The following is a 12523-nucleotide window of genomic DNA, read 5'->3' as shown; positions in this document are numbered from 1 at the left end:
CCTGTAAAGCGCTGTGGAATTAATGGTGCTATAAAAGTGAGTGACATAAATAAGCAGAACACCGAGTGGAGGAGACAGGTGCTGTCCTTTTCACTGCCATCATCTGTACTCCCAAGTGAGTACATTTTAATATCAATCCAGCAGAAGGCGGCCAAATAGATTGGAGAAAAGCAGGGGTTTTGAAAGTAATTTGAAAGTTATTGGTTGTCCCAATTTTCCCTTATGATCCAAATAGTTGAAACGGTTCATTTAGCTGTGAATATGTCCATGATCAGATTCAGTCCTTGCTCACATTGGACTACAAAGAATTAATATCATATGAAAATGCAACCACCACTTACCCTCATCACCTTTTTTTTATTTTTATTTCTTAAGAATATGGTTATTTGATGTACAGAATGGTATATTTTGTTTCTTGAAATTACTAGAAATATATAAATTGACAACTATGTATTACCATTCCCTTGCCACAATAGGGACTGTATAGGTAATATATTCCATTGTCAATGTATTCCATTTCTAGCAGGAGAGACAGTGGCGGGCAGAGACCAGCCCCAACCCCCCCGAAAGTGACGTCTGTTTCGAGGGCTGGTATCTGCTCCCTTTGCTTGCCCCATTCTCTGCTTACAATGCACACTGACTGCACTCTCGTCCCTTTTCATTAGAGCCAGTGAGGGAGCGCACTGTCACTGTGCAAAGAAGAGGATACTGTACTGAGCATATGTCGGAATTGACAACCGATGTGTGCTCAGTAGAGCAGGGACTAGCACAGTCCCTGACATGGATGTCACTGATTATGCTTTGTTTCAGTTTGGGGACAGACTGCGGCCCCAGCCTCTGATGATGTCCCGTTTGAGTATCCCAGCATGCACTGGGGATTTTCCAATAAAATGTTATCAAACTGGAAGTAGATTTACAAAAAGTAAAGCAGTGAGATAAGAAAGGGAAGGGTAGGGACTTTTTAATTTCAGTTATATAGAAAAGTGATTAGATTATTACATTAAATAGGTAGACAAACAACAATTAAATTAAAATCAATGTTAGTCTTCGACCACCCTTTAGCCACATGTGCAATGTTTGTAGGAAAGTTCTCACAATTCCTCCTCTCTGTGTCATGGGCGCAGTGATTGACAGCTCTGTTAGTGTGTTGATAGACGGCCCTGGCATCCAATCCAGTGCGGGGGTGAGCTGAGCCGTCGGTACCTTGATTGACAGCTCAGTCGTCCAATCCTAGACTGGGAAGTGCTGAGCTTTTTGCAGGTGCTCTCCGTTTTTTCCTAATTACCTTACTACTTAGCTGAGCTCTCGGCCACAGATCTTTGCAAATTGTTGCATTTGCTCGGTGGTGCCGTTTGCCTGGTAATTCTGTGCTGTGTTCATTGATGTATTGTTGACTGACTCTGGACCTCATTCTGACCATCAACCCCTTGGTCGGATCCACAATTCTCCTTTTATTCTGACCTCGGACCGTGATCTGACTTTGCCTACATCTTTTCCCTTTTTTTTTCTACTATGTGCCCTCTTGGTATCTGACCTCCGAACATTTGACTACCCTGTCTGACGACTTGTCCGTGAGTGGTGACTAGCGTTACATTTAACGTTACAGAAATAATGTATGGCGTCATCTTTGAATTAGATCTTCACTCCGTGTTTATAAATGAAACATATCGTCAAATCTTTACATTGAATAATGTTAACTCTTTTTTTCTCAGGAACCTGTGACGCCATGGCAGGACCATTTACTACATTTTGATCCACTGATATACGCAGTGAGTGTACAGATAATTTGTATTTTAGTTACACTTTTAGATGGTTTATGATTTGTAATTTTGAAAAATATTTTGCAGCATGCTTCCAAAATGTTTGAAGACTGGCAAAAAATGTGGGAATACGTGATGCATGCAGTCCCTTAGTGGCAACTGGCCCCAGTAACCTATAACATTACACACGTTCCTTATACATACTTTTTGGCTACTTTCCAGCTCTTCTTGGCACAAATCTGTCTTTTCCAGTGCTGGTGATAAGTACAAAAGAAATTTGTGAAATAGAATTAATGTATATAGGATAACTTTTGTAGCTAATAATCAAGGATCTGACATTCGGGGGCCATGATTAAAGTTGACCTCCACCCAGAATATGAAACTATAGGTTGTTTTGAAATGTGATACTCTCTCCAGTCCTGTAATAATTTAGTTATCTGCAGAAGAATACTACACAGAAAAGAGTAAAATAAATATAGTACATGTACAATAAATTTTAAAGGGAATTTGTCACTAGGTTTCAGCTGATCCATCTGAAAGTAGCACAATATAGAGGCAGAAATCCTGTTTCCAGCAATATATTACTTACTGGGCAGCTTATTTTGATAAAATCACTGTTTTCTCTGCTACAAATCTAGCAGTTCTCTGAATGCTGAGCTTTGTATAACCCTGCCCACATCACTGATGGCTGTTTTCTGTTTACGCTATGCATGGGCAGAAAGCAGCCAATCAGTAGTGGGGATGGGGTTATACAGAGGAAATGAATATGGAAGACTACCTGGCAGCAGGTTTACTAGACCTCTAATGGTGATTAGAGATGAGTGAACTTGTTCAGAAAAAGTTCACCAATCTCAAACTCGGCACTACCTTGCACATTCGGATTCATGTTCAGAGCCCTGAGCATTTTCCTCAAATTTGGCAAAGTTCGACAAAAGATAGGTAAATTATCGAGTTTCCACTAATGCATTTGTTAGGATTTTTGCTAGAATAGTGGTGCGGTATGATGAGCTGTATAAGGCAGTTTATTCTCAGCTAGTTCAGATAGATAGGATCCGGTTCCAAATTGACCTTCCAGCATATAAATCTGGTGTGCTAATTCTGTGGTGCAGCCACAAGTCCCTACTTTAACATATAAATCAATACTGCTGCTGATTCTCTCGTACAGCGACCAGTTTACCACCACTTCCGCTTATAATCCTTTGTGCTAATTGTGTGGTCCAACCACCAGTCCACATATCAGCATCTAAATCTTTTGTGCTAATTTATTGGTCCAGCCACACTATGTCAGCAAATAAATACTGATTGTTAATTTAGTGACAGGTGACTGACATGTCAGGGCCTAGGTTTGAGAAACAGCTAGTTAAGAGGGGAAGGGTACATCCAACATCCAAGGGCAAAAAGGAAGGTTGTGGTGGAAGGGGGAATAGGTGTGGTGTTCGAGATGTACGTAGTAATGTTACTGAAATCACTACTGAGCAAACACCGGCTTGTCCTATCCAAAGACTTTACTGGTGTGTGCCAATAATTTTTTGAAATGTGGAGACTCCATATTGGGTCTCCATCTGGTGGGTTGCAGGGCCGGATTTAAGAGGAGGGAGGCCCATTTTTCAAGGTGTTGCAATATGTAATGCAAAAACACAAAATTAAACGAACGCAAGTTTAGTTACAAAAATCATTTACGGAGAGTAATTCAGGTAAAATCCTTCATTTCTTACAATCCAGGCACTTTCCTTGATTTTCGTGCTGCAAAATCACTAATGATGTCACTAAAGTCCAATTCACGCAGTAGATGTGACTCGATGCTCATGATAGCCAAATTTACAAGTTGTTCCTGCTTCATGGATGTTCTTAATTGGTTTTCAACTAATTTGAGTTTTGAGAAAAAACGCTCACCACTGCAGTTTGTTACCATCAAAATTAGATATATCCTTAGACCTGTCTCAATGTTTGGGAAAGTGTCCTGCACAGCCTTTTCCATGATAAGATTGAACATGAAAAGTTCAGTGCTGATTGCTTTTGGCTCCTCGTCTTTGAATAAATTGGCAAATGTTACAAACTGACACATTTCATCGATAAATGTAATGTCCAAGTCATCTGAATAAGACCTGACGAGTTGCTCTGCTGTGGCCTTAAGCTCTTCTGAAAACAGTTCTGTCAGATGGCTAAAAAAGCTAAATTTGCTTGATATACAGTTAGGTCCATATATATTTGGACAGAAACAACATTTTTCTAATTTTGGTTATAGACATTACCACAATGAATTTTAAACAAAACAATTCAGATGCAATTGAAGTTCAGACATTCAGCTTTCATTTGAGAGTATCCACATTAAAATTGGATGAAGGGTTTAGGAGTTTCAGCTCCTTAACATGTGCCACCCTGTTTTTAAAGGGACCAAAAGTAATTGGACAATTGACTCCAAGGCTATTTCATGGACAGGTGTGGGCAATCCCTTCGTTATGTCATTCTCAATTAAGCAGATAAAAGGCCTGGAGTTGATTTGAGGTGTGGTGCTTGCATTTGGAAGGTTTTGCTGTGAAGTAAACATGCGGTCTAAGGAGCTCTTCATGCAGGTGAAACAAGCCATCCTTAAGCTGCAAAAACAGAACAATCCCATCTGAGAAATTGCTACAATATTTGGAGTGGCAAAATCTACAGTTTGGTACATCCTGAGAAAGAAAGAAAGCACTGGTGAACTCATCAATGCAAAAAGATCTGGGCGCCCACGGAAGACAACAGTGGTGGATGATCGCAGAATAATCTCCATGGTGAAGAGAAACCCCTTCACAACAGCCAACCAAGTGACCAACACTCTCCAGGAGGTCGGTGTATCAATATCCAAATCTACCATAAAGAGAAGACTGCATGAAAGTAAATACAGAGGGTTCACTGCACGTGAAAGCCGCTCATAAGCATCAAGAAAAAAAAGGCTAGACTGGACTTTGCTAAAAAACATCTAAAAAACCCAGCACAGTTCTGGAAGAACATTCTTTGGACAGATGAAACCAAGATCAACCTCTACCAGAATGATGGAAAGAGAAAAGTATGGCGAAGGCGGGTACAGCTCATGATCCAAAGCATACCACATCATCTGTAAAACACGGCGGAGGCAGTGTGATGGCGTGGGCATGCATGGCTGCCAGTGGCACTGGGTCACTAGTGTTTATTGATGATGTGACACAGGACAGAAGCAGCCGAATGAATTCTGAGGTATTCAGAGCCGCCATACTGTGTGCTCAGATCCAGCCAAATGCAGCCAAACTGATTGGTCGTCGTTTCATACTACAGATGGACAATGACCCAAAAGATAAAGCCAAAGCAACCCAGGAGTTTATTAAAGCAAAGAAGTGGAATATTCTTCAATGGCCAAGTCAGTCACCTGATCTCAACCCAATTGAGCAGCATTTCACTTGTTAAAGACTAAACTTCAGACAGAAAGGCCCACAAACAAACAGCAACTGAAAACCACCGCAGTGAAGGCCTGGCAGAGCATCAAAAAGGAGGAAACACAGTGTCTGGTGATGTTTATGAGTTCAAGACTTAAGGCAGTCATTGCCAACAAATAATTTTCAACCAAGTACTAAAAATGAACATTTTATTTAAAATTATTTAATCTGTCCAATTACTTTTGGTCCCTTTAAAAACAGGGTGGCACATGTTAAGGAGCTGAAACTCCTAAACCCTTCATCCAATTTTAATGTGGATACCCTCAAATACAAGCTGAAAGTCTGAACTTCAACTGCATCTGAATTGTTTTGTTTAAAATTCTTTGTGGTAATGTCTATAACCAAAATTAGAAAAAAGTTGTCTCTGTCCAAATATATATGGACCTAACTGTATCTTTATATGTTTGAAGACGTCGGTCAAGAGAAGCGATATACTGATCAATGATAGGCAAAAAAGTTTCTGTTCTGTATTTTGCAGAAGGGCTGAGTTGTACTTCTTCCGTATGGCCATAATCCAATGGATTGAGACACGTTTCGGCGCCTGTGTCGAGTTATTGTCTGAACATACTCAGATGAACCAGGCAGCTCTTCGCCTTGCTTCTTATAAATTTTGAAGGAGTCACGCTTTGATGCGACATAGTTTTTTTAAGCTGGTCAGTGACGCCACAGCAATGTTTAGATCAGTTTTGTGTGTTGCTGAATAGGTAGCGCCTAGAAGCTTCTGTTGGGATCGGAGAAGGCTGCCGCATGCCATAAGCTAAGCATTAGGTACAGGGAGGGTACTAAGGAAGTCTGGCTAGGCTAGCCAGGTCAGTGGATGCTGACGCAGGTCAGTTGCCATGACTCTGCCGCTCTGCGCCAGCCACTGAGATGTAGGACCGTAGCCAGCTCCCTACACTTTCAATAGTTTCTCGTTTGTTAAATGTTCCTTATCATTAGAAGCAGTTCACAGCAAAGAGACGTGTATTTTACATGTTTTGAGATATTTATCCCTATGTTGGTGAGAGGCCCCTGCCTGGTAGGTGGCCCAGGACCCGGGCCCCTTGGGCCCACCCCTAAATCCGGGCCTGGTGAGTTGCCTATAGTTGAAGGGGTCGCAGAGCACCAGGTCTACACCTGTCACTCATTCACCTCTTACTGTTCAATGTGCAGGCTATAAATGCTGGGCCAGGACCTGTTCCATCCATCCATGCTGGGCCATTATATAATTTGTACTGTGGGTCAATTGATGACACTTTTCCTGGGGTCTGCCCCTAATTTTTGGAAATATTTTGACTCCAAGTTGGGTCTCCTTCTTGTATGTTGCCTGAATTTGGCAGGGCTCCCAGCACAGCAGGCCTACAATGGTCCCTCACCCACCTCTTAATTTCAATTTAGGTTCAAAGCTGTAAATGCTGGCGCAGACCATGTCTCATGCATGGCCCATGCCTGACTGCTGCACCATTATAACATTTCTACAGTGAGTTAATTGATGAGACTTTCCCTGGTGTCTGACCCCAATTTTTGGAAATGTTGGCTCACTTCTGATGATCTCCTGCTGATAAAATAGTGATTTTATCAAAACTACACTAAGCAGACCAATAAGTGATTATCTGTTTGTAGATTATGGTGTTCTCAGATTAGGTACAAATATCTGGTGACACATTCCATTTAACAAATACTGGTTGGGGAGAGTTTACTGTATTAAACTCATTTTTTACACAGTGTTTCCAAACAGTTTGTTACCCCTATATTAGATCCAGCCAGAATGCCCCAATGCCTCATATATGGGCCACTATCAGAAAACGTGTGCACGTAGCATTTCAGAAACACTGTGTAAGCAGCAGAGACAATGATATTATCACCTCCAAAATTATTAGCAGTGATTTTGGAGACTAGCCTATTTTCTTTTTTCAGGAGTCTCTTGGACATTCCAGCAGAGTAGACATGTTTTAAAATAAACCAAAGTATCTGAGAACCAATATATCAAGAACATATAACCTATGTGCAAACTAAAATCTAGTGGTAGCCAAAATTTCAGAACCATTCAATGAAAGCATGACAAGAAATGATTTGGCACAATCAAAGCTCCTCAATTAAGGCTTACATCACACACCATAGGACTATACGTGCATCGTGGTGCTCAACTTAAAAAAGTAAGACTGTAGATGTAGTTTCCAAAGATAGAAAAAGTGGCACTCACCATCCAGTAAAAAAAAGTGTCCTTTATTTAGATACTCAAAAATATGGTCCCTGGAGGATGCGGGTTGTGTCGTCCACAGCGATACCCGCATCCTTTTTTAATGGATGGTGAGTGCCACCTTTCTGCAAACAAATTTCAGAATTGTTCCCATTAACAAGTTTGGGATCATCCATAGAGATCAGTCACGTAGACACCAATAGGTGGTATTTATTAAGACTGCTGAATCCTATGGTATTGTTCATATCAAGTTAGGTAGAGTAATACGCGCTAACTTCTTTGTACACACAGGTTTGCTAATAAATTTGGCCCCTACGCACCAGAAAGTCAAGTCTATGACAGCCTACGAGCTAGTGTATACTTGTACTGTAATTTATGACAATTTAAGGAATAAAATATAGCAATTGCGCCTAAGCCCTGGACATATTTTGATGAGAGTGGTATAAAATTGGAAAAAAAATATTAAAAAAAATAAGGCGTTCATGGTGCACCATAATTTGTGAATTTTTTTCTGGCATAAAGTTTAGAAAATTCCCCTTAAATTGTAGAAGCTCTAAGCAGGATCTAATGTCTCTATAGGAAGTGTCACCGTTTCCATTGTACTGGACCCTCCTAGTTGTCTGCTATGACAGAACTATTGGCCTAGAAAGGATCCAGAGGGGCCCCATGATGGTTTCCAGTCATTACTGCTGCCAACAGTAAAGTGACCACCCCCCATGTTAAGTGACCATGCTTATGAATAGAGTTGAGCGACCTTGACCTTTTTAGAGTCGAGCCGGGTTTTGCGAAACCCGACTATGTCCAAAGTCGGGTCGAGTGAAATCGGCCGATTATGACGTAAAGTCGGGATCGACCGAAACACGAAACCCAATGCAAGTCAATGGGGCAGCATAGTCGGCAGTGAGTGGGGGCCAGGAAAACACCTAGAGTGGCCATTTTAATGTCAAAACCATCCATTCTTCTTAATGAAGCTTGTCAAGCGTAATTTACCTTATAATAATTGGAAGGCATTTGAAATTGGGGGTCATTTGGCTAAAGTTGTGGGGGGTAGGGCTGGTTCAAGTAATTAGTGGGCCCAGGAAATCTGGACCACGTCACGGCAGTGGAGCAGGGAGAGGTAAGTATTTCAACTTTGCAAGTGCTGTGAACCTGAGCAAGCAGGGGGGGCCCACTCGTTGGCATTGGCACTGGCACAGGGCCCCTCAAAGTACAGCGGTGTGTTTGCACGGCGGGGGCGCCTCCCACCGGCAGCAACACTTTTGCGTACTATGAGAGGCCCTGTGCCAGTGACGTCGCCAACTAGTATTCCTCCCCCCACCTGATGAAGGAACCTGCACTTTCATCTGCACCTTCCTCTTTGTCCCCGTGTAAGGTGGTATGGTATGCGGGAAGAGCAACCTGACTTTCAGCAGGGTCACAATGTTGTTGTGTAGCGTGCACGGGGAATGTTGCGTTATGGGTCAATGTACCAGCAGACTCATCTATCACTGGCTGGGCAATGGGCACGATGAAGTGGAAACACAGATATAGGCCCAAAGAAGAAAGTGGGCTAAATGCAGTTCAAAATTGGTAACACAGGAATAACCAGGGGGCATTGCAGTGGAGGACAACTGGAATGAGAGGCTGACACAGAGAGTAGGGCCAAATCAGTAAGTAGTCGAAATGCAGTTCAAAATTGGCAACCGTAGTAAACAGGCGGCACAGCTTTGTTCAGTGGAGGAGAACAGCAAGGAGTGGCAGACACCGATAGTAGGCCCCAAACCAACTAGTACGCCAAATGCAGTTGTTCCATTTAACCACAATTTAATGAGAGCCTGAAGATAGAAGCTCAGGAAAGGCAACCTGGGGAACACCTTGGAGTGTAACACACCATCTCTCTCCACCCCATACCCATTTTGTATGGCCTAATGCAGTGTACTTTTCTACAACTACTAAACGAGAGTCGGAAGACCGAAGCAATGGCAAGGAAACCTGGGGAACACCTTAGAGTGTAACACACCCTCTCTCTACACCCCATACCCAATTTGAAGGCCTAATGCAGTGTAGTTTCCAAGAACTACTAAACGAGAGCCGGAAGATCGAAGCTCAGGAAAGGCAACCTGGGGAACACCTTGGAGTGTAACACACCCTCTCGCTACACCCCATACCCAATTTGAAGGCCTAATGCAGCGTAGTTTCCAACAACTACTAAACGAGAGCCGGAAGATCGAAGCTCAGGAAAGGCAACCTGGGGAACACCTTGGAGTGTAACAAACCCTCTCTCTACACCCCATACCCAATTTGTAGGCCTAATGCAGCGTAGTTTCCGACAACTACTAAACGAGAGCATGAAGATCGAAGCTCAGGAAAGGCAACCTGGGGAACACCTTGGAGTGTAACACACCCTCTCTCTACACCCCATACCCAATTTGTAGGCCTAATGCAGCGTAGTTTCCGACAACTACTAAACGAGAGCCGGAATATCGAAGCTCAGGAAAGGCAACCTGGGGAACACCTTGGAGTGTAACACACCCTCTCTCTACGCCCCATACCCAATTTGTAGGCCTAATGCAGCGTAGTTTCCGACAACTACTAAACGAGAGCCGGAATATCGAAGCTCAGGAAAGGCAACCTGGGGAACACCTTGGAGTGTAACACACCCTCTCTCTACACCCCATACCCAATTTGAAGGCCTAATGCAGTGTAGTTTCCAAGAACTACTAAACGAGAGCCGGAAGATCGAAGCTCAGGAAAGGCAACCTGGGGAACACCTTGGAGTGTAACACACCCTCTCGCTACACCCCATACCCAATTTGAAGGCCTAATGCAGCGTAGTTTCCAACAACTACTAAACGAGAGCCGGAAGATCGAAGCTCAGGAAAGGCAACCTGGGGAACACCTTGGAGTGGAACACACCATCTCTCTACACCCCATACCCAATTTGAAGGCCTAATGCAGAGTAGTTTCCAAGAACTACTAAACGAGAGCCGGAAGATCGAAGCTCAGGAAAGGCAACCTGGGGAACACCTTGGAGTGTAACACAACGTCTCTCTACACGACGGAAGGGCTGATTCTTAGGAAGGAAGGCTGTTGGAAATAAGCATTGCGCGTCCGAGGGTGATTATATTCTTATTAGGTATATACTCACCCTCGGACGCGCCCTGCTTCTTTATTTGGAATGAATGTTTATTTGCAATGTGGTGTTGACTTTCTCTATTATTTTGGTAATTAATGATTTTATTATTTTCATTATTTTGCATCTTCTCGGCAATAATATAAAGAAGACGCGACAGGACAACACTCGGTGGATGCCATATGTGTGTTTTCAATTTAAAAAAACTTTCAGTTAACTACTTGCAGGAGAAAGTAATTGTAGCTGGTGGCCATTTTTAGTACTGTACCAGATTAGAGTTGTGTGTTTGTTTTTAATGTTAAAATGTCTGCATTTGATATCTCACCAGTATTTTCTTTTTTATAAGCAAAATACTTATTTTTATATTTTCTGATGTTGGTTCCAGGGGTACACGGCCAGCAGTGCCCTGGTCAGTGTAGTAGTAGTTGAAAGAATGGACCGCAGACAGGCATCGAAGGCCTAAAATAATAACACATGGCTGTAGGCAATTTTAAATTGGTTCCAGGGGTACACGGACAGCAGTGGTGTGGTCAGTGGAGGCCTAGTGGAAGGAGTGACCGCAGACAGGCATCGAAGGCCTAAAATAATAACACATGGCTGTAGGCAATTTTAAATTGGTTCCAGGGGTACACGGGCAGCAGTGACCTGGTCAGTGTAGTAGTAGTTGAAAGAATGGACCGCAGACAGGCATCGAAGGCCTAAAATAAAAAAATTGGGCTGGCTGTAGGCAATTTTAAATTGGTTCCAGGGGTACACGGGCAGCAGTGGTGTGGTCAGTGGAGGCCTAGTGGAAGGAGTGACCGCAGACAGGCATCGAAGGCCTAAAATAATAACACATGGCTGTAGGCAATTTTAAATTGGTTACAGGGGTACACGGACAGCAGTGACCTGGTCAGTGTAGTAGTAGTTGAAAGAATGGACCGCAGACAGGCATCGAAGGCCTAAAATAAAAAAATTGGGCTGGCTGTAGGCAATTTTAAATTGGTTCCAGGGGTACACGGACAGCAGTGGTGTGGTCAGTGGAGGCCTAGTGGAAGGAGTGACCGCAGACAGGCATCGAAGGCCTAAAATAATAACACATGGCTGTAGGCAATTTTAAATTGGTTCCAGGGGTACACGGACAGCAGTGGTGTGGTCAGTGGAGGCCTAGTGGAAGGAGTGACCGCAGACAGGCATCGAAGGCCTAAAATAATAACACATGGCTGTAGGCAATTTTAAATTGGTTCCAGGGGTACACGGACAGCAGTGACCTGGTCAGTGTAGTAGTAGTTGAAAGAATGGACCGCAGACAGGCATCGAAGGCCTAAAATAAAAAAATTGGGCTGGCTGTAGGCAATTTTAAATTGGTTCCAGGGGTACACGGGCAGCAGTGACCTGGTCAGTGTAGTAGTAGTTGAAAAAATGGACCGCAGACAGGCATCGAATGCCTAAAATAATAACACATGGCTGTAGGCAATTTTAAATTGGTTCCAGGGGTACACGGGCAGCAGTGACCTGGTCAGTGTAGTAGTAGTTGAAAAAATGGACCGCAGACAGGCATCGAATGCCTAAAATAATAACACATGGCTGTAGGCAATTTTAAATTGGTTACAGGGGTACACGGACAGCAGTGACCTGGTCAGTGTAGTAGTAGTTGAAAGAATGGACCGCAGACAGGCATCGAAGGCCTAAAATAAAAAAATTGGGCTGGCTATAGGCAATTTTAAATTGGTTCCAGGGGTACACGGACAGCAGTGGTGTGGTCAGTGGAGGCCTAGTGGAAGGAGTGACCGCAGACAGGCATCGAAGGCCTAAAATAATAACACATGGCTGTAGGCAATTTTAAATTGGTTCCAGGGGTACACGGACAGCAGTGGTGTGGTCAGTGGAGGCCTAGTGGAAGGAGTGACCGCAGACAGGCATCGAAGGCCTAAAATAATAACACATGGCTGTAGGCAATTTTAAATTGGTTCCAGGGGTACACGGACAGCAGTGACCTGGTCAGTGTAGTAGTAGTTGAAAGAATGGACCGCAGACAGGCATCGAA

General features: G+C 43.2%; 1 protein-coding gene across 2 annotated transcripts in view; it reads left to right on the top strand.

The window, feature by feature from the left end:
- ANO9 (anoctamin 9) overlaps positions 1-12523 on the top strand; it is a 162765-nt gene that overhangs the window by 62491 nt on the left and 87751 nt on the right. For both annotated transcript variants that reach the window (XM_069739223.1, XM_069739224.1), the window contains exon 2: positions 1713-1769. In XM_069739223.1, the coding sequence (XP_069595324.1) occupies positions 1713-1769 (57 nt within the window). The remainder of the gene's footprint in view (positions 1-1712; positions 1770-12523) is intronic.

Source organism: Ranitomeya imitator, chromosome 9 (assembly GCF_032444005.1).
Source record: "Ranitomeya imitator isolate aRanImi1 chromosome 9, aRanImi1.pri, whole genome shotgun sequence".
Taxonomy (NCBI): Eukaryota; Metazoa; Chordata; class Amphibia; order Anura; family Dendrobatidae; genus Ranitomeya; species Ranitomeya imitator.
Note: the sequence above shows the minus strand (reverse complement) of the source record. Positions and strands in the feature narration are given on the sequence as shown.